This window comes from Vigna unguiculata, chromosome 10 (assembly GCF_004118075.2).
Source record: "Vigna unguiculata cultivar IT97K-499-35 chromosome 10, ASM411807v1, whole genome shotgun sequence".
Classification (NCBI taxonomy): Eukaryota; Viridiplantae; Streptophyta; class Magnoliopsida; order Fabales; family Fabaceae; genus Vigna; species Vigna unguiculata.
In genome coordinates, this window is record NC_040288.1 from 17,102,795 (window position 1) to 17,125,286 (window position 22,492).

General features: G+C 42.6%; 4 protein-coding genes across 4 annotated transcripts; 3 read left to right on the forward strand and 1 right to left on the reverse strand.

The window, feature by feature from the left end:
- Window positions 1-247: 247 nt before the first annotated feature.
- Window positions 248-2,396, forward strand: LOC114165311. Its single transcript, XM_028049961.1, has 2 exons — window positions 248-1,248; window positions 2,345-2,396. The coding sequence occupies exons 1-2, from the start codon at window positions 248-250 to the stop codon at window positions 2,394-2,396; spliced, it is 1,053 nt and encodes a 350-aa protein (XP_027905762.1).
- A 5,602-nt stretch (window positions 2,397-7,998) lies between these two features.
- Window positions 7,999-8,667, reverse strand: LOC114165312. Its single transcript, XM_028049962.1, has one exon. It carries the CDS (start codon window positions 8,665-8,667, stop codon window positions 7,999-8,001), a length of 669 nt encoding a protein of 222 aa, XP_027905763.1.
- A 3,527-nt stretch (window positions 8,668-12,194) lies between these two features.
- Window positions 12,195-12,626, forward strand: LOC114165313 (uncharacterized mitochondrial protein AtMg00860-like). Its single transcript, XM_028049963.1, has 2 exons — window positions 12,195-12,297; window positions 12,391-12,626. Exons 1-2 carry the CDS (start codon window positions 12,195-12,197, stop codon window positions 12,624-12,626), a joined length of 339 nt encoding a protein of 112 aa, XP_027905764.1.
- Window positions 12,627-13,979: 1,353 nt separating this feature from the next.
- LOC114165314 lies at window positions 13,980-15,689 on the forward strand. Its single transcript, XM_028049964.1, has 2 exons — window positions 13,980-14,460; window positions 15,427-15,689. The coding sequence occupies exons 1-2, from the start codon at window positions 13,980-13,982 to the stop codon at window positions 15,687-15,689; spliced, it is 744 nt and encodes a 247-aa protein (XP_027905765.1).
- The last annotated feature ends 6,803 nt before the right edge of the window (window positions 15,690-22,492 follow it).

A 22,492-nucleotide genomic window follows, 5' to 3' on the forward strand; every position in this document is an offset into this window, starting at 1 on the left:
GTCAGTACAGGAGTACGTCAAAAAATTTGAACATCTGGCGAGATACTCCTCACAAAATATGACTGAGGCATGGAGGTGCTTGAAGTTTGAGCGGGGACTCAAACATGAATTGAAGAAAGTAGTGACACCTCTAAGAGATAGGAGATTCCCGGTCTTGGTGGAACAGGCCAAGAGCGTCGAGCACTTGTAGAAGGGCCTTGGTCCTATTGTGAGCCGACATCAGAAGAATGTCGCGGAGGCTAGGCAGATGAAAAAGCCGTACAGCCGGCCACAGACATCTCAGGGTCCTAGTTGTTATCAGTGTGGCGGACCCCACCTGAAGAGGAACTGCCCTCAGTTTGTAGTCGGAGTAGGAGGGTCAGGAGACCGTCACAAATGCTTCATATGCGACAAATCGGGACACTTCGCCAACAACTGCCCAGAAAAGAAGAGTATTGGCACGAAGAAACCTACAGCATCGCCAGCAGAGCGAGCTAGGGCAGCGGGCAGAGCCTTTGCCCTGACCACCACAGAGGCTACACAGTTGGGTAATCTTATCCTTGAACCTTGTATGATGTTTGGTAATGTAGTGCTTGTGTTGTTTGATTCCGAAGCAACCCATTCTTTTATTTCTGATGTGTACGTGGAGAGATTGAAATTGGTGACACGTGATTTGGGATGTGAGTTGCTTGTTTCAACTCCCTCCTCAGGTCAAGTGGCTACCAGTTCAGTCTGCGTTGGGTGTTCTATGGAAGTGGCAAGTCGCGGATTTAAGGTGAACTTGGTGTGCTTGCCTTTGGAGGGACTGGACGTAATCTTGGGGATGGACTGGCTGTCTAACAATCACGTCATAATTGATTGTGGACGACGCAGTTTGGTATTCTCAGAACATGAAGGACTGGAGTTAATCTCGGCTCAGAGGGCGATAAACGAAGCAGAAGTCGAAGCCACCTGCTTTATGATAGTGGCTCATGCAGAAAAGAATAGTACCACCGAGAAGATCAGTGTGATTCCAGTCGTGGAGGAGTATGCCGACGTATTTCCAGATGAAATACCCGAGTTGCCACCGAGTAGGGATGTGGATTTCTCCATTGATCTCATCCCTTGGGCTGGCCCAGTATCCATGGCGCCTTATAAAATGGCACCCGCAGAGTTGGCAGAGTTGAAGAAGCAAATAGAATATTTGCTTGAGAAGAAGTTCATTCGGCTGAGCGCATCACCTTGGGGAGCACCGGTACTACTAGTAAAGAAAAAGGATGGCAGTTCGAGGTTGTGTGTTGACTACTGTAACATCCCTAGGGAATATTACTTAAAAAATAAATAATAAAAGAAATAATTACATTAATAGTCATCTCGATAAAAATCCCAACGCGGGAAAAATTTAAACTCATTAAAATAGTGCGCCATAACTCATAACTAAATCCATAAAAGGTTACAAGTTACCAAAATTTGTATTTAAAAACATAAATTACAAATTAGCAAAACCCTAGCTCTAATCCCATGCTAGCCCTCACTCTGCCATCTAAGCATCCTCAGCACCACCTGTATCAACATCTGCTCCCGTGTAACGAATTACACGATCATCGCCACACACAAACAGAAAGGGTGAGCTGAGAAAATAAAATAACAACATATAGAACACCAGATAAATCATATACCCATCTTATTCATTATATATATAATTCTTGGCCAAGACCCTAACCCCAAGACTTAACAGTCTTCAAATCATACAATTGGTTAGCCTTGGACTCGGGAACATGATGCTCACACGAACCTGCCCGCTCGTGGTCCTGCCTCTACGAACCTCCCCGCTCGTAGTCCTACTCTACGGACCTGCCTGCCCGTAGTCCAACACATGTGATCCACCAGCCCCCGTACCTCCCCGCACGTGGCATCTCTCAACGTGAGCACGGAACATACGAACCTACCTCGCTCGTATCCCCACGTGAGAGTAACTTGATATGAACCTCCCCGCTCATATCATCACATGCCAATCACCATCCATGAACCTACCCACTCATGGCACAGCATCTCCCGATCCAAGCAAAGCATCATCGTTAGTTAAAACAACACACCAGAAGGCAGAGAACAACAGCATTTCCGCCTGGCTCGGCCCACACGCCGCCAGGCGAAACTATTCCAGACCGCCTGGCGGTATTCACTCACCGCTAGGCGCCAGCGTCCTCAGAGACCCACTGTTTTCTCGTCACCGCCTGGCGGACCTCACCGTGCCGCCAGGCGCCATCCCATACAGGGTTCACTCACGCTACGTCTATCGCCTAACGGTGATCAACAAGCCGCCAGGCGCCATATCAGAGGCATTCTGCAACTGATATTTGGCACTCCATTTTGGTTAATTCTACAGCCTAAGTTACTCGAAGAGCAACTCACCTTTTGGTCTCAGCACCCCATTCTGATTTATTGCCAATTCCCATCCTATTATAATGTCGTTATAGCCCAACCTCATCCTTCACACATTTCAACTAGAGATTTATTTATTCTTAAGTCATGTCATCAGGTCTTAATTCACAAGTTAACAGATCCTATTCCCATATCTCCCTTTTTCACAATCATACTCACTCATAAACCTCATATACTCAATTGACAGTTCATGTATCATTTCATCCTTCACTCTATCTTCCCACTCCTCTTGCCCATCTCACTCGAATTCTTAGTTCCAACTTTTCTACCATTCTTCTCAACCAACCCCTCTTCACTATCATTGACCCTCAACATCCACTAATAAGTTAGGTTCATGTTCAGATTCTATTAGCATCATAACATTCCAATTGCATTTTCCTCTCACTCATTACACTATATATAATCTTAATTCACTTCCTATCCCCTTTACTTTGTCTCTTTTCAAACCACCTCTCCTTTCCAACTCCCCACTCACAATTCTCTCCTCTCCACTATACCAACCTTTACAATCCCCAAGATTCTCTCTCTCTCTCACAGAACTCCCCTGTACATCACTCAATCAGGGCTGCTACACGTCATCGCCTGGCGGATAGGACAGCCCCGCCAGGCGGCACACCAGAATCAGACCCTCTGCATGCGTTTTTGCACTCCCCACAAACCTATCTTGTTTTCCTCCTTCCCAGATAACCACCACACATACAGTTCCAACCTTTTCAACGTCCAGACTCAACAATATTATAATTATCATATTCCTCAATTTCAGTTAATTCCTAATCCACCCAACAATCCCACGTACAAAACCCCAATATGATCACAAACATTCCCACAAGAAGTTTATGACAATAATCCATCACACAATTTTATACAATCATTTGACACTCAACAGTTCATTATATTCTTCCAATTTAGCATCAACGCCATCAAACAGAACACAATCAAGGTCGCGCCGCCAGGCAGGAACTCATCGCCGCCAGGCGACTCAAACCAAAACAAGAACATACGCTCATCTCTGATGAGCCGCCTGGCGGTAAGGATCAAACCGCCAGGCGGTTTCTGGGAAAAACCCAGAAACCCAATCGAACAGTGCAGAAAAACAGGTGGAAGGCATGTAGTTTCGATCACCAAAGCATAATACAATGTATATGTATCTAAAGCATCGAAAGCAACTCCCCTTACCAGGAATTCGCGCTCCAAATTGAGATTCCCACTCTCCTTGCGCACCTTTTCCCTTTGCTACAAGAACCACTCTAATCCTTCTCTCGCTGGCCCCCTTCACGCACCAGAAATTTCCCCTCTCCCTCTCAGAACTGTTTGCACCTTTCACAGACTGGTTTTTCCTCTCCTTCTCTCTTCTCTCTCAAGCTTAATGTGCCCTAATTATTCTCTATTTTACTAAAACGAATTTTATTAAATAAAAATATGGTTAAGGCCATTTCAATGGTTATCACCCATTATTTTTCAGCCCCCTCCTCATTGCCTCTCCAGTATCTGCTAGGTTTCCCAATCCTTTCATATTCATGCTCAAAGGAAATTTAGCAAAAAGAAAACTATTTAGTTCTCAACAAGGTTTGAACCCACACTCATGCACATACCAAACCAATGCCAAACCATTCAACCAACACATGTTTCATGATGACTCCCACAATTTTAAGGATTTATCATCATCCATACGCATTCCATATATAAACACACAAAAATGCATAATTTAAATAACACCCAAGTGGCACACATAGGACTTGAACCCAAGTCCTCACACACAAGAAAGTACTCTCAACCACTTGAGCTAGTACTTTTCCACGTCATAGTTCTCCACATTTATTACTTTAAATATTCTCATTACCCGTCCTAATTAAATAATTAATTAAATAACTATTTAATTTTCCCGGGTCTTACATTACACCCACCTTTAAAGATTTTCGTCCTCGAAAATAAGACTTACCAGGAAATAGGTGCGGGTAGGATTGCTTCATGCGATCCTCCATCTCCCAGGTCATCTCCTGGGTAGTCTCATCCCACAGCACCTTCACAGTCTTAATTTCCTTCCCCCGCAGCTGTTTCACCTGTGAATCTAGAATTCGCACTGGCCCAGTGCTCACCGTCAAATCCTCCCGAATCTGAATATCGTCTGACTCCAGTACGTACGACGGGTCTGCAACATATTTCCTCAACTGAGAAACGTGGAACACGTTATGCAGATTCGTCAGGTGTGGTGGTAGGGCGATCTCATAAGCTGCAACTCCAATTCTCCTCAGAATCTGATAAGGCCCAACAAATCTCGGGGTTAGCTTCCTCGATTTGATGGCCCTCCCAATACCAGCTGTCGGCGTTACCCTGAGGAATACATGATCCCCAACCTCGAACTCTAGAGGTCGTCTCCTCATATCTGCATAGGACTTCTGTCTGCTCTGTGTAGCCTTCATTCTCTCCTGGATTGCCCTAACCTTCTCAGAGGTTTGCTGTAAAAACTCGGGACCCAACACTAATGATTCTCCATCCTGGTTCCAACATAGTGGCGTCCTACACCGCCGCCCATACAATGCCTCATATGGAGCCATACCGATGCTGGTGTGATAACTGTTGTTGTATGTGAACTCCACTAAGGGAAGCATCTCACTCCAACTACCCATGTGATCCAATACACAAGCCCTCAACAGATCCTCCAAGGACTGAATGGTACGCTCCGACTGCCCATCAGTCTGAGGATGATATGCAGAACTCATCCTCAACTGAGTCCCCAACGCTGTCTGTAATGACTGCCAAAAACGAGAAGTGAATCTCGGATCTCTATCTGACACTATACTGGCCGGCACACCGTGCAACCTGACCACTTCCCTCACGTACAACTCAGCCAATCTGTCCATTGACCACTTTTCATTAATAGCAAGGAAGTGAGCACACTTTGTCAACCTGTCCACTATTACCCAGATTGAGTCGTGCCCCTTCACAGACTTCGGCAAGTGAGTGACGAAATCCATAGCTACACTGTCCCATTTCCATTGAGGAATATCCAATGACTCCAGTGTACCCCCTGGTCGCTGGTGTTCAATCTTGGCCTTCTGACATACCAAGCACGATGCCACAAAGTCTGCAATGTCAATCTTCATCCCGTTCCACCAGAAAGACTGTTTCAAGTCGTGATACATCTTAGTCATACCTGGATGTATGCTAAGACGGCTTTTATGGCCCTCCTCTAGAATCTGTTTCCTCAACCTCCAATCTCCAGGCACACAGACTCGGTCTCTGAACCTTAGGATACCATCTGTCCCAATCCGGTAGTCTTTCCCCTTCTCAGTCCCTATCCAACTCACAAATTGCTATAACTCAGCATCATCCTTCTGTCGATCTCGGATAACTCCCAATACATCACTAGTCAATGTAAGCACCCCACATTTGATGCAATCCTCACTCAGTTGCATACCCAGATTCATATCCCTGAGCTTCTCAATTAACTCCAACTCCTTCACCATCATAGCTGAGATGTGCATCCGTTTCCGACTCAAGGCATCCGCAACCACATTAGCTTTACCAGGGTGGTAGAGTAATTCGAAATCGTAATCCTTGAGATACTCCATCCAACGCCGCTGTCTCATATTTAGCTCCTTCTGGTCGAACAGATATTTCAGGCTTTTATGATCACTAAACACCTGAAATTGGGAGCCATATAAATAGTGTCTCCATGTTTTAAGAGCAAACACTACAGCAGCCAACTCCAAATCGTGAGTAGGGTAGTTTTTCTCGTGCACCTTTAATTGTCTAGAGGCATAAGCTACCGACCTCTTCTCCTGCATTAGTACACAACCCAAACCCTGGTAGGATGCATCGCAGTATACCTCAAACGTCTTACTGGTATCTAGAATAATTAAAATCGGAGCGGTAGTCAACCTCTTTTTCATCTCTTCAAAGCATTCCTCACATTTATCAGTCCATGAGAAGGGTTGATCCTTCCTAGTGAGTTGAGTTAATGGACTCACCATTTTAGAAAACCCTTCCACAAACCTCCTGTAATATCCAGCCAATCCCAAGAAGCTTCTGACTTCTGTTACAGTTTGAGGTCTCTCCCATTTCAACACCGTCTCAATCTTACTCGGGTCCACTGATATACCACGTGAAGAAATTACGTGCCCCAGAAACTGCACCTCGTCCAGCCAGAATTCACATTTGGACAGTTTACCGTACAGCTGATGTTCCCTCAATACCCCCAACACAATTCTCAGATGGTCAGCATGCTCCTCTCTAGTCCGTGAGTAGATGAGAATATCATCTATGAACACTACCACGAATCTGTCCAGATATGGTTTGAAGATGCGGTTCATATAATCCATGAAGACAGCTTGAGCGTTGGTCACTCCAAAGGGCATCAACGACATATTCGTAATGTCTATATCTCGATCTAAAGGCTGTCTTCTGGACATCCTCTGACTTGACTAAGATCTGATGATAGCCAGACCTCAAGTCAATCTTGGAGAATACTCCTGCCCCTCTGAGCTGATCAAGCAAATCATCAATTCTCGGCAGTGGGTATTTGTTCTTTATCGTCAACTTGTTCAACTGCCGATAATCGACGCACAGCCGAGAACTTCCGTCTTTCTTCTTCACTAATAACACCGGGGCTCCCCATGGGGAAGCGCTAGGTCGAATGAATTTCTTCTCTAGCAGGTCTTCTATCTGATTCTTCAACTCTGCTAGTTCAACTGGTGCCATTCTGTATGGCACTGCCGACACTGGAGCCGCTCCAGGGATTAGATCAATTGAGAAATCTATATCCCGACTGGGTGGTAACTCAAGTATCTCGTCTGGAAATACGTCGGCATATTCGTCCACTACCGGTATCTTACTGATCTGCTCTTCTGTACTTATTTTCTTCTCTTGGGCCACTATCACAAAACAAGTCGACCCTCTCTTCATCTCTTTCACTGCCTCTCCAGACGTTACCAACTCTATCCCTTCTGTTTCTGGGAACACAATTCTGTGTCGTCCACAATCAAGCACCACATGGTTGATAGACAGCCAGTCCATTCCCAATATGACCTCCAATCCCTCCAAGGGCAAACAAACTAGATTCACCTTGAAGCGTCTGCCCTCTACCTCCATCAAGCATCCAACACAGGCTACATTTGTTGAAACCTGTCCAGATGCGGGTGTCGAGACTATCAACTCGCATCCAAGGTCACGAGTAGACAACCCCAATTTCTTCACGCAATCATGAGATATGAAGGAGTGCGAAGCTCCTGAATCGAATAGCACTAACACACTGTTACCAAAAAGTAGACAATGATCCAGAATCAGATTACCTGACCGGGTGGCCTCTGTGCTGGTCATGGCAAAAACCCGGCCTGCGGCTCTCGGTCTGTCGGAAGAGGATGGCTGAGGTCGTGATGCTGGTGTAGTCTTCCTATTAGGACATCTGTTGGCGAAATGTCCTGGCTGATCACAGGCATAGCACTTACGAGCGCCTATGCCACTGCCTCCGCTGCGTGCGGGTCTAGTACAATCTCGTTGCAGATGCTCACCCCCACAATTATAGCACCTCGGTCTCCACGAAGACGCGACTGGTCTACTGTAGGGCTTCTTCTGGACTCTGCCCTCAACACTATTCTTCTATGTGCGGTTGACCCGGCTGGGTCCCATCTCCAGCTGCTCTACGCTCTTGGCTTGCTCAACCAAGGTTGGGAACTCTCGCACCCTCAGTGGCACAATAAAACGCCTCAGTTCATGTTTGAGGCTGCCCTCAAACTTCCTACAGCGCCACTCTTCCGTCACCGTCTGGGAGTAGAATCTCGAGAGGTACTCAAACCTCTCCACATAGTCTTGCACTGATAGACTCCCTTGCTGTAGAGTGAGAAACTCTGCCTCGCGCTCATGTTTAGCGCTATCAGGGAAATACTTCTCCAGGAACCTCGTCCTTAAGTTAGCCCAAGTCACCTCTTCAGCTCTGTTTATCATCTGTTGCTGCATACTCATCCACCAATACTCAGCTTCAGTCACTAACAGGAAGGTGGCAAAATTTAGCTTCTGCGCCTCTGTGCACTCTATCACTCTGAATATTTTCTCACATTCACAAAGCCATGCGTCAGCCTCATCTGGGGTGGCTTTCGCAGTGAATTTAGCCGGCTTGTGACGCATAAAGTCCTCTATGGTCACTGGCCTAACAGGTGGGATCATAACCCTCGGTGGTGCTGCCACAGGCTGCATAGCATCCATCATCCTATGGATTGCATTAGCAATCTCATCAGCGCCAGCGGTATTTCTACGCCTTCTGTTCGCCATTGCCTGTACACGCCACATATTCAGGTGTTAAAATCAAACAGCTAAAGATTAAATTATACTCTATCATATTTAACATCCAGCACACATCAATCAATTTCACACAACAAACGTCAGCTTACTCCCCAGTTTGCCCCAAAAGCATCAAAACGTTTGCTCTGATACCAAATGTAACATCCCTAGGGAATATTACTTAAAAAATAAATAATAAAAGAAATAATTACATTAATAGTCATCTCGATAAAAATCCCAACGCGGGAAAAATTTAAACTCATTAAAATAGTGCGCCATAACTCATAACTAAATCCATAAAAGGTTACAAGTTACCAAAATTTGTATTTAAAAACATAAATTACAAATTAGCAAAACCCTAGCTCTAATCCCATGCTAGCCCTCACTCCGCCATCTGAGCATCCTCAGCACCACCTGTATCAACATCTGCTCCCGTGTAACGAATTACACGATCATCGCCACACACAAACAGAAAGGGTGAGCTGAGAAAATAAAATAACAACATATAGAACACCAGATAAATCATATACCCATCTTATTCATTATATATATAATTCTTGGCCAAGACCCTAACCCCAAGACTTAACAGTCTTCAAATCATACAATTGGTTAGCCTTGGACTCGGGAACATGATGCTCACACGAACCTGCCCGCTCGTGGTTCTGCCTCTACGAACCTCCCCGCTCGTAGTCCTACTCTACGGACCTGCCCGCCCGTAGTCCAACACATGTGATCCACCAGCCCCCGTACCTCCCCGCACGTGGCATCTCTCAACGTGAGCACGGAACATACGAACCTACCTCGCTCGTATCCCCACGTGAGAGTAACTTGATATGAACCTCCCCGCTCATATCATCACATGTCAATCACCATCCATGAACCTACCCGCTCATGGCACAGCATCTCCCGATCCAAGCAAAGCATCATCGTCAGTTAAAACAACACACCAGAAGGCAGAGAACAACAGCATTTCCGCCTGGCTCGGCCCACACGCCGCCAGGCGAAACTATTCTAGACCGCCTGGTGGTATTCACTCACTGCCAGGCGCCAGCGTCCTCCTAGACCCACTGTTTTCTCGTCATCGCCTGACGGACCTCACCGTGGCGCCAGGCGCCATCCCTTACAGGGTTCACTCACGCTACGTCTATCGCCTGGCGGTGATCAACAAGCCGTCAGGCGCCATATCAGAGGCATTCTGCAACTGATATTTGGCACTCCATTTTGGTTAATTCTACAGCCTAAGTTACTCGAAGAGCAACTCACCTTTTGGTCTCAGCACCCCATTCTGACTTATTGCCAATTCCCATCCTATTATAATGTCGTTATAGCCCAACCTCATCCTTCACACATTTCAACTAGAGATTTATTTATTCTTAAGTCATGTCATCAGGTCTTAATTCACAAGTTAACAGATCCTATTCCCATATCTCCCTTTTTCACAATCATACTCACTCATAAACCTCATATACTCAATTGACAGTTCATGTATCATTTCATCCTTCACTCTATCTTCCCACTCCTCTTGCCCATCTCACTCGAATTCTTAGTTCCAACTTTTCTACCATTCTTCTCAACCAACCCCTCTTCACTATCATTGACCCTCAACATCCACTAATAAGTTAGGTTCATGTTCAGATTCTATTAGCATCATAACATTCCAATTGCATTTTCCTCTCACTCATTACACTATATATAATCTTAATTCACTTCCTATCCCCTTTACTTTGTCTCTTTTCAAACCACCTTTCCTTTCCAACTCCCCACTCACAATTCTCTCCTCTCCACTATACCAACCTTTACAATCCCCAAGATTCTCTCTCTCCCTCTCTCTCTCACAGAACTCCCCTGTACATCACTCAATCAGGGATGCTACACGTCATCGCCTGGCGGATAGGACAGCCCCGCCAGGCGGCACACCAGAATCAGACCCTCTGCATGCGTTTTTGCACTCCCCACAAACCTATCTTGTTTTCCTCCTTCCCAGATAACCACCACACATACAGTTCCAACCTTTTCAACGTCCAGACTCAACAATATTATAATTATCACATTCCTCAATTTCAGTTAATTCCTAATCCACCCAACAATCCCACGTACAAAACCCCAATATGATCACAAACATTCCCACAAGAAGTATATGACAATAATCCATCACACAATTTTATACAATCATTTGACACTCAACAGTTCATTATATTCTTCCAATTTAGCATCAACGCCATCAAACAGAACACAATCAAGGTCGCGCCACCAGGCAGGAACTCATCGCCGCCAGGCGACTCAAACCAAAACAAGAACATACGCTCATCTCTGATGAGCCGCCTGGCGGTAAGGATCAAACCGCCAGGCGGTTTCTGGGAAAAACCCAGAAACCCAATCGAACAGTGCAGAAAAACAGGTGGAAGGCATGTAGTTTCGATCACCAAAGCATAATACAATGTATATGTATCTAAAGCATCGAAAGCAACTCCCCTTACCAGGAATTCGCGCTCCAAATTGAGATTCCCACTCTCCTTGCGCGCCTTTTCCCTTTGCTACAAGAACCACTCTAATCCTTCTCTCGCTGGCCCCCTTCACGCACCAGAAATTTCCCCTCTCCCTCTCAGAACTGTTTGCACCTTTCACAGACTGGTTTTTCCTCTCCTTCTCTCTTCTCTCTCAAGCTTAATGTGCCCTAATTATTCTCTATTTTACTAAAACGATTTTTATTAAATAAAAATATGGTTAAGGCCATTTCAATGGTTATCACCCATTATTTTTCAGCCCCCTCCTCATTGCCTCTCCAGTATCTGCTAGGTTTCCCAATCCTTTCATATTCATGCTCAAAGGAAATTTAGCAAAAAGAAAACTATTTAGTTCTCAACAAGGTTTGAACCCACACTCATGCACATACCAAACCAATGCCAAACCATTCAACCAACACATGTTTCATGATGACTCCCACAATTTTAAGGATTTATCATCATCCATACGCATTCCATATATAAACACACAAAAATGCATAATTTAAATAACACCCAAGTGGCACACATAGGACTCGAACCCAAGTCCTCACACACAAGAAAGTACTCTTAACCACTTGAGCTAGTACTTTTCCACGTCATAGTTCTCCACATTTATTACTTTAAATATTCTCATTACCCGTCCTAATTAAATAATTAATTAAATAACTATTTAATTTTCCCGGGTCTTACAACTACCGTCAGCTGAATAAGCTGACCATAAAGAATAAGTATCCGCTGCCGAGGATAGATGATCTGTTGGATCAACTGAGGGGAGCCGCAGTGTTCTCTAAGATTGACTTGAGGTCTGGATACCATCAGGTCTTAGTCAAACCGGAGGATGTGCAGAAGACGACGTTCAGATCACGCTACGGGCATTACGAGTATGTAGTGATGCCTTTCAGGGTGACAAATGCTTTTGCTATCTTTATGGGCTACATGAACAGGATTTCGACCGTACCTGGATCAGTTTGTTGTCGTGTTCATTGATGACATACTGATATATATCTGAGAGTGATGCTGGGAATTCTCAGAGAACATAAACTGTATGGGAAGCTGACGAAGTGTGACTTTTGGCTGGATGAGGTACAATTTTTGGGCCATGTCATCTCAGCTCAAGGTATAACGGTGGATCCAGCAAAGATTGAAATAGTGGTGAAGTAGGAAAGGCCACAGACTGTGACTGAGGTGAGGAGTTTCTTGGGCTTGGCAGGTTATTATAGACAATTTGTGGAGGGGTTCTCCAAGATGGTGAGTCCCTTGACTCAACTCACTAGAAAGGACCAGCCTTTCTCTTGCACTGACGAGTGTGAGAATTGTTTTGAGGATATGAAGAAGAGATTGACCACTGCGCCAATACTGGCTATTCCTGACACCACCAAGACGTTTGAGGTGTACTGTGATGCTTCCTACCAAGGTCTAGGTTGTGTGTTGATGCAGGAGAAATGACCTATTGCCTATGCATCTCGTCAGCTGAAGGTGCATGAGAAAAATTATCCTACTCACAACTTAGAATTGGCAGCGGTGGTTTTTGCTCTCAAAACATGGAGGCGCTACTTGTATGGGGCATAGTTTCAAGTATTCAGTGATCACAAGAGCTTGAAATAATTGTTTGATCAGAAGGAATTGAATATGAGGCAGAGGCGCTGGATGGAATACCTGAAGGACTACGACTTTGAACTATTATACCATCCTGGTAAGGCTAATGTTGTAGCAGACGCTTTGAGCAGGAAGAAATCTCATGTGTCGGCCATGATGATTAAGGAGTTGGAGTTAATCGAGAAGTTGCGAGATATGAATCTGGGATTGGATATGGAGACAGATCACATACAATGCAGCATGTTGAGGATCACTAATGAATTCTTGGATGAGGTTCGGGTGGAACAGGGTAAGGACCAGGAATTGCAGTATATCATTAGTGAGTTGGGCACAGAGAAGAGGAAAGACTTCAGGATGGGTAGAGATGGCATCCTACGATTCAGAGAGAGGGTGTGTATACCCAGCAGTCGGGTACTGAGGAAAATGCTCTTGGATGAAGGGCATAAAAGTAGTCTTAGCATACACCCAGGTATGACTAAGATGTACAAGGACTTGAAGGCGACTTTCTGGTGGACTGGTATGAAAACTGATGTGGCAAACTATGTGGCATCTTATCTAGTGTGTCAGAAAGCGAAAATAGAGCATCAGAGGCCAGGTGGTACGTTAAAGCCTCTTGAGATTCCTCAGTGGAAATGGGACAACATTTCCATGGATTTTGTTACTCATCTACCGAGGTCAATGATGGGGCACGATTCTATATGGGTAATAGTGGATCGATTGACGAAGTGCGCTCACTTTCTACCTATTAATCAGAAGATGTCCCTAGATAAGCTGACAAAGTTGTACGTCAGGGAGATAGTCCGATTACATGGTGTGCCTGAGAGTATCATATCGGATAGAGATCCGAGGTTTACCTCGAGGTTCTGGCAGTCGTTGCAGAACACATTGGGTACTCAGTTGAAGATGAGCTCGGCATATCATCCTCAGACGGATGGCCAGTCTGAGAGAACCATACAGTCTCTGGAGGACTTATTGAGAACGTGTGTTCTGGATCACCTCGGGACTTGGAGTGATGTGCTACCACTAGTGGAGTTCACTTATAATAACAGCTACCATTCCAACATCGGGATGGCACCGTATGAGGCCTTGTATGGCAGGAGGTGTCGAACATCTTTGCGTTGGCAGTAGGATGGGGAAGCTGTGGTACTTGGTCCACAGTTCTTACAACACACCACTCAGAAGGTAAGGGTAATATAGGAACGGATGCGTGTAACTCAGAGTCAGCAGAAATCCTACGCAGATAAGAGGAGGAGGCCACTCGAGTTTAAGGCTGATGACCACGTATTTCTCAGAGTTACACCTACAACAGGTATTGGGAGAGCGTTGAAGTCGAGGAAGTTGACCCCTCGATTCATCGGTCCATATCAGATTACAAGGCGAATTGGACCGGTGGCGTATGAGATTGCATTGTCACCTCACTTGGGAAACCTACATAATGTTTTCCACGTATCACAGTTGAGAAAGTACGTGGCGGATCCTACTCATGTGCTGGAGCAGGATGATGTTCAGGTGCATGAGAACCTGACTTTGGGAGTTGGACCGGTGAGGATTCTAGATTCTCAAGTCAAACGGCTTAGAGGGAAGGAGATTCGGACTGTGAAGGTTCTCTGGGATGAGGAAACTCAAGAGATGACTTGGGAGATGGAAGATCTCATGAGGAAGTCCTATCCTCACCTCTTTACTGGTAAGTTTTATTTTCGAGGACGAAAACTTTTAAAGGTGGGGGAATTGTAAGACCCGGGAAAATTAATTAATTAAATAATTAATTGATTAATAAATGCGGGTAGAAGACGCCTTTATGGCATTAATTGTTGTTTAATGTGATGTGGAAAAATACTAGCTCAAGTGGTTGAGAGTACTTTGATTGTGTGAGAGGACTTGGGTTCGAGTCCTAAGTATGCCAATTCTGTGTGATTGTTTTGTTATTGATTTTTAAGGATATGTATGAGTATGTGATTGGTATTGTAAACTATTGTTAATCTGTGAGTATAACCAGATGTGAATTGACATAGTGGTTGTGCTTTAGCCTTATGAGTGGAAGGTCATGGGTTCAAACCTTGGTGGGCAAAGAATAAGCTTTATTTTTACTAACTAATAGTTGTGGTATGAATGTGAAGGGGTAAAAAAAAGCTTAGCAGGATGGGGCAGCCAAGGGGGCTAGGAAATTACCAAATAAGTAAACTTGAAGGGTTATTAAAAGCCCAAACTCGTATTATTTTTAGAACCCTTAATTAAGACACCTATAAAAGGCCATTTTAAAGGAAAAGAAGGGTTTTGGCAGTGCTGTGAATTGGCCTTTGAGAGGAGCACGAGTTCTGAGGTTGAGGGAAGAGAATTGGAGGTTGAATTGAGAGGGTTTTGGAACAAAGGAGTGGGCAATAAAGGAGGAATTTCTTTTTACCCAAATTGCATCAAGAAGTTCAGGTTAGGGGAGCTGTATTTTAAGTATGTGAATTTTATGATGTGAATTGTGGTTCTGTGTTATTGCTGTCTCGATTGGAATATGATGGTAGTAAATTCGTGCCTGAATAATCAAATTAATGAATGGGTTGGATGGTTATAGGTTGAAGAATCTTTTATGCATTGCATATTTTGGGTGTCGAGAATGAGGGTTTTGGTTAATGTAAGTGTGAATTGTGCTTTGAACTAGGTTATGACCCTCTATTGTTTGGCATGAATTGGAATGTGGTTGGGTATGATTTCGGATGGTTTGTGTGCGTAAACAGAGGGAAACTCTGCAAGCCTCGCCCAAGCGAGGTCATCTCGTCTAAGCGAGAGTTGCAGAACCTCGTTTTTGGCCTTGTGCTGCGTTTCTCGCCTAGGCAAATGGTTTCAGGTTTGAGCGACAAACACTCTCGCTTAGGCGAGAATGGCTCGCCTAAGCGAGATCGCAAGGAAGGGTGCTCATGTTGAGCGCGACTTCTCGTTCAGGCGAGGAGTTTGGTGTGTTGAGCGAGTTTGGTCTCGCTCAGGCGAGGTCATGACCTCGCCTAAGCGAGATGTCTTGGTCATGTGTGGTGTTTTGATTGTATTTTAGCCCAGGCGTGATGGGAATGGAGGTTTGGGCGAACGTGTGGCTCGCCCAGGCGAGTGGATCTCGCCTGAGCGAGATGGTGTGTTTTGGTTGCTGAGTTAAACTCGCTCAGGCGAGGTGGACTAGCCTAAGCGAGATTGAGGGTCTAGCTTGGGCGAGGGGTCCCTAGCCTAAGCGAGTTTATGCGATTTGGTTGTTATACCATGTTTCTGTGTGCTTGTGAGTGTATTTGGTTGTTATACCATGGTTAGATTGTATATGCATGTGTTGTGGTGTGTGGGCTTGAAGGATTAAGTCCATTAGGGGTCTGGGACGTGCTCGGTGGTTGGACACATGGTGGGCATGGAACTGGTTGAGTTCCCGTCGGCTACTAGTGGGCGAGGAGTCCTTAGTATGGTGATTGCATGTGTCAGGCGCACGATGGGCAAGGAACTGTTATGTTCCCATCGGCTACTATTGGCCGAGGAGTCCATAGTATGGTGATTGCGTGCGTGCCAAGGTCCAGGTGTGAGACTTGGATGTTTTACTACAGACGAGGAGTCTGTAGGGCAGGACTATGAGCGAGATACGCTCATAGGGTTGGACCACGAATGAGTTAGTTTCGTGGGAACACAGGGAAGTCCCAAGACTTAGTTCATGCATATGGCTCATGACGGACTATGAGGTCATGGTTTGGGTGATTTGGAAATTATGAAGTTAATTATGTTATTTTGGGTTGGGGAACATAATTATATTCATGTTTTGTTTATATATTGTGCATAGCTTACCCTTTCTGTGTGTGTGGCGATGATCGGATAACTTGTTATCCGGGAGCAGATGGTGTGACAGGTGGGCCAGGAGATGCTTAGACTTGGAGCGAGGGCTAGCATGGGATATTTTGTAGATACATATGTATACGTTTACTATTTTGTTTTTGAGAATATTATGTAAACCCGGCAGGAGCCGTTGACTTGTATTTCAGTTTTATATGTATGGACTCCTGGTTTGTGACAGTTATGTTAAAGTTTTAAATTTCTCGCGTTTTTTGGGGAAATGGTTTTATTAAATGCGATCTATGTTTTATCTTGGATTTTATTTATTAAATTTTTAGTAATATTTCTTAGGGATGTTACAGAAAGTGTCGAGTTTTGTTTAGATTACATGGCAAAAGCAAAACCTATAGGAGTTCCTTAGAGATCATGGTTAAACAGATGTTCTATAAGTAATAGCATCTGAGGTGTGAGTGTGGTTAGTAAAGATCGCGAAGAGTTGTTGCAAGCACACCTATACATATTGAACAACATAGATGAGGTAATGTTTTACTTATCTGCACACAAAGTCATTGTGAAAGAGAACAATCCAAGACAATCGGAGAAATGGCATTTGATGGAGCATAATAGAACATTCATGCCTTGGTTTAAATCTAAGGTTTGGAAAGATTCGCAATGTTCTGAGACTTTGATGTAGTTAGCGAATGGATTGAAATTTGATGTCATTTGTTGTACATGTTATGAAATCAATAATTGCATATGCTATATGAAGTCTCTGGATGATAAAAGCACAGTACAAAATAGTGGAGTCAGTCTTGAAGCTGAGTTGCTACAATTTCTACATCTAAAGATCAAAATCTTGTATTTGGATCAATGACATACTATGGTGTAATACAAGAGACATGGGAGGTTGATTATACCATGTTTATTATTCCACTGCTCAAATGTAAATGGGTTGACAATAAGAGTGGTGTCAAAATGGATGAATCAGGAAAGACTCTAGTTGATTTTCGAAAAGTGGGTTATCAAGACGAGCCATTTATCATGGCACAAAAAACATCTCAAGTTTTCTATGTTAAAGATCCTACATCTGAATGTTGGTTTGTCGCTCTTCAGGGGAAAAAGCAGTTTGATCCTAATGAAGAGAATCTGAGTGATTTTAATATTGTTGTCACCCACCCATTTAGAAGAACGATCAATGTTGATGAAATCCCTCTAGTTGGTGATGTACAAGCAATTCAAGAAGATCACAATGAAGGAATATACATATGACCAATCAATAACTTTATGTATGAATTTTGTGTTCTTGTTAAAATTTAGTTGTTTTGTTAAATAATTTTTTATATGTGATTTTATATGTTGCTTATTAATGTTTTGTGATGTTTTCATTTCATAGATATATGGCTGAACATCATAGTTCATCAGAGGATGAAACACCCGCTAAGAGACCCACTAGAGGAGCCACTAGGTTGAGACAACTCTTGATTAGAAGAGTTAATGGTCAAAAAACACCTATTGATATTAACATCGACACTAGAATGCCTAGTGGTCATTATGCGGACATCTTCAAAAGCTATTTAGGAATGTTGGCATGAGAGAGAATATCAATCCTTACTCCATCTTTTGATCATGTCACTAAAGTTAATCGGGAAATGATATGGCAGGATTTATTGGTAACTAATATTAATGTTATTAACGTTATACTTTGATTTTGTTGATAATATGTTAAATATTATTGATGACATTTTCTATATTGCAGCTAACATTTGAAATTCTAAATGTGGCGAGGCTTAAACAAAAATGTTTGTCATCGGTGGTTGAGAAATTTTGTGGTTTTAAGACCAAGTTGACGTCTAGGTATGTCTTTGGATCTAAAAGAATGAAAATCCATTGTTGAAATATACTTGGATTGATGAAGACATATGGCGTCAGTTTTTGAGCTTCGGACATCTGAGGGATGACAGATATGTTTATTTGAAATCATCAATTGCACAATTGATAATTATGCAAAATTTGAACTAATTCATAAAGTGAGTTTTATATGTTACATGAAAAGAGAAAAAAAAGACTTAAAGCATAAGTGCTCAAAATAAAAACCCGCACATATTGTCTCGTGGTGGGTATAGAAAACTTGAAGAGAAGATAATGTTAGAAAAGAAAAAATCAAGGCCCTCACCTTTGAGGGTGAAGATACTGAGCCTCCTCCAGCACCATCACGTCATCAAAAGTGGAAGTTAGCCCGTCTATGCATATCGGGTAACTACACTTCTGAATCTGCACGATAAATCTCTAAGAAAATTGAAAGATACAATTCTTATCTAAATAGCTCGTTCATGTTTTATATTGTATTATTTTTTATAAAGTTTTTTGTTACATTTTAGGATTCGTTGGTTGAGTAGAGCTCCCAAGGAGGATTAACTCCAGAAGGTCATCATGACATACTTGATGCTGCAATTGGACGGCCTGAGCACCCTAGACGTGTGTGGGGTGCTGGATCAGGATTTGGCATACGCCAATTTTTTGGATCCTCCTCTCGTTAGTCTTCATGCAATCATGGTGCTGATTCTGAAGAAAGAATGCAAGAAATAATCACTACGAGGGCGAGAGAAGAACTTATGCGCCAATTTGAGCATTATGGCATTCGTTCGCTAGTGGATTCTCCGCCAGAACTAGACCTATTTGTGCCTCCCATGGGTAAATCTGTTTTCTATAAGTTATGAATTGACTAAATGATATTTAATAAAATAATTGAATAACATTAATAAATTGTTGACTCTAACAGGTAGAAGCGGAAATGGGAGTTATTCAGCTCCACCCGGGGATGACATGGATGACACTCATCCATGTCAGCTATATATTTGGGATGGTAGAGAGAAGACACTAGTGGCTCATGGAAAAGTATTTGAGGCAGCCACAGTTCTTCATGTCATGGAGTTATCAAAGGATGAGGTTAAGGTCACGGTAGAGGAGGTTCTCGTGTCGTTTGCTTTGGTTCCTATGCCAACAGATGAGGTATATACTATGGCACAAGCATTCCAATGTTTCCTCGCCTGACCTAGAGATTTGGTTATTTCTGACCCCCCGGTACAGACTCTTAAACCCATCATATACTAAATTTTAAGTTTATATGTTTATTATATTCAAACTTAAATTATATTCCATTTTAACTGAAATTGCATCAATATAGGAAAAACCTCAACCAAAGAAGATTCTTCTCTCTTTGGACGATCCTCTTGATGCATTGCTCCAACTTGCAAAAATCATAGATGATAAGCCGATGCAGGTTCCTTGGGATGCTAACATTTTTGGGACAAACCTTGAGATCCCACTTTACTTGCATTCCTAAGATGTCAAGGAGCTTGCACAGGGACAAGAGGAACTGAACATTACCATTATTCAGTTATGGATGATGTAAGTCTTTCAGTCATTATATATAGTTATTTGATATATTTATTTATTTACTTATATCAAATTAATTTTATGTTTAGGTATTTGTCTGGTGTCACTGAAACTATGGGGTTGAATGATCTATATGTGTTTGTAGACCCCCAACTCACTCATGAAGGCAATAAGTTTGATGACATCCAATCATATGTGACCGGATGCTTTCAATGCGGAAAAGAAATTTATTTTGTCCCTTATGTTGCAGGGTAAGTCATTTTTGTTAACTTATGAATATAATCTATCATTTTAATGCATAACAATAAATTTATTTTCTTCTTAGGCGTCATTGGCAGTTACTTGTGGTTTCCCTAAAGGAGAACCTTGATGTGTGGTTATGCTCTTTGCACCGCCCTCCCCCCAACCATCTTAGACAAGTGATAGATTGGTAAGAAACCTCAATCTCAATCTTATGAATATGACATGTTATATAAAAGTATCCTAACTTATTCCCTTTATCATAGTTCAATTGTTGGACATAACATGTTGTTAGGGAGATCAACGACTAAGGCAAAATGTCTTGCATGGTGTTCCCTCCAGGTTTGATGTTTCTATCCATATATTTATAATTGTTTGATTTGATTTTCTTCCTTAATTAATTTTAATGTTGTTGATATAATGTAGTGTAATAGACAAACCGTCTCATATGAGTGCGATTACTATATAATGCAATGGATGACAACCATTGTGTGTGCTCGTATTACAACTAATTGGGAAATGATAATATATATTTGAATTAAAGCAATTACTTTGCAATATACTAAATTTTTCTTTCTATATACTAACTTAAGTTAATGTCTTATTTTGCAGACATTCAAGAGTCCTGTGCCAATTCCCGCGAAGTCCATAAAGTTTGGTAGGATAGCATGTGCAAACTTCATAATTCAAATGTACAATAGTATTGATTATGATATGTGTATTTGGATTGTAAATATTCCAACTATCTTTTAAATGTTTTTGGATTGTGGATGTTTGAGAACATATTCTGTTCTGGTTTGTGTTGGTCTATGAAAAAAATATGCAGGTTTAAATGTGGGAATAACAATAAAACAGAAAATTTATTTAAAAATAATAGTAGAATAGGCCTCGGTTCTTACCAAGATCGAAGCAAAAGGGGGGTATATGGCCTCAGTTCGTACTATAATCAAGGCCAAAGGCTCTGCGAAATTTTTAATTAAAAAAAATTGTGAATCTATGGCTTCAGTTCTCGCAGACTCGAGGCAGAAAAGCCCTTCTATGGCTCCAGTCCCTTTGCAACCGAAGCAGAAAAGTGCCTCAATGGCCTTGGGTGGTAACCGGGGCCCAAAGGCACCCCCTTTTGGCCTCGCCCCATTATGCCTCAGTTCTAAAACCGAGGTAGAATGACGAAAATAACTGGGGCCAAAAGTCCTTACTGAACTAGTGATAGTTCTCTCCTCCCTCCTTTCCTTTCAAAGTTATCTTGTAATAAAGGGCATTCACTCATGCTAGGTATTAAAACCTCATGCTTGAATTGTAAATTAATTTGTAGTTTCATGCTATAATAATTTATTATTGAAAACTTCTCTAGGATATTAAGATTCATGATTCTCACACATTCACACACATAAATCATAATAGGATACTAACTTTGATTTAAGAGAGATCCAATGAGAATGCGTTCTTCAATCTCTTCTCCAATCTCCTTTTCCCAATCTATCTCCTTGCCTTCATTTCTCCTCTCACACTATCTTTCTTATGGCTTATTATGAGAGAACCTTATTGGCAGAGACAAAACGCTAATCCCTTTTTAGCATACAACGTCTATCAAGTTGGATTGGGCTTTACTTTATTTTATTACGACTTTCGATAATAACCAATAGGTCCTTATATTTTATTAAATCATAATTGATCCCATCATAATTGTGCCCTCTCAGATGGAGAAGATCTCCAATATACCGAAGTAGTCAATAGGCCAAGGAATCGGGCGAAAATTCAAGTCAAAAATCACGTCTCCACATAGCTGAGGTCATTGTAAGAATCCAGAAGGATGTCTCCACAAAGTCGAGGTCATTGCAAGAAGCCAAAAGGATGTCTCCCTAGGACCGATGCCACTGAGCGTAGTTGGTTGGTGGTTCAAGATTTGCGAGGATGTCACCCTAAGACCGACCTCCCTATAGGAAGCTAAGATTAAGAGGAGAATATTCGGGAATATAAAGGAGAATCTTGGAGAAAAATCTCATCTCATTTACTAATTATCTTTTGATTAGATTATTTGAGAATATTTGATTATGTATATCTACAAAAATTGTACCCGACTTGCTTATAAATAAGAGTATTACTCCCACGGTCAAGGGGTGGAATTCTTTTGGCCTAAGTGAGTCATTAACTAAGGTTAAAATAGTTCTTTGTTTTTGTCTTCGATCTAAGGTTATTTTACACCTTTTTTGACTGGAACATTGGCGCCCACTGTGGGACTCGGTAAAACAAGATCCTAACTACACTTACCACCGTGAGGAATGGAAAAAACAACT

Excerpts from the sequence above, each read along its gene's own strand:
- LOC114165313 (XM_028049963.1), top strand. The coding sequence starts at position 12,195 with ATGCTGGGAATTCTCAGAGAACATAAACTGTATGGGAAGCTGACGAAG. Across the intron at positions 12,298-12,390 it reads CCATGTCATCTCAGCTCAAG|GTTATTATAGACAATTTGTG; the intron begins GTATAACGGTGG and ends TGGGCTTGGCAG.
- LOC114165312 (XM_028049962.1), bottom strand. The coding sequence starts at position 8,667 with ATGGCGAACAGAAGGCGTAGAAATACCGCTGGCGCTGATGAGATTGCT.
- LOC114165311 (XM_028049961.1), top strand. The coding sequence starts at position 248 with ATGAAAAAGCCGTACAGCCGGCCACAGACATCTCAGGGTCCTAGTTGT. Across the intron at positions 1,249-2,344 it reads AAAAAGGATGGCAGTTCGAG|CCTAAGTTACTCGAAGAGCA; the intron begins GTTGTGTGTTGA and ends TTAATTCTACAG.
- LOC114165314 (XM_028049964.1), top strand. The coding sequence starts at position 13,980 with ATGCGTGTAACTCAGAGTCAGCAGAAATCCTACGCAGATAAGAGGAGG. Across the intron at positions 14,461-15,426 it reads CTATCCTCACCTCTTTACTG|GTTATGACCCTCTATTGTTT; the intron begins GTAAGTTTTATT and ends GCTTTGAACTAG.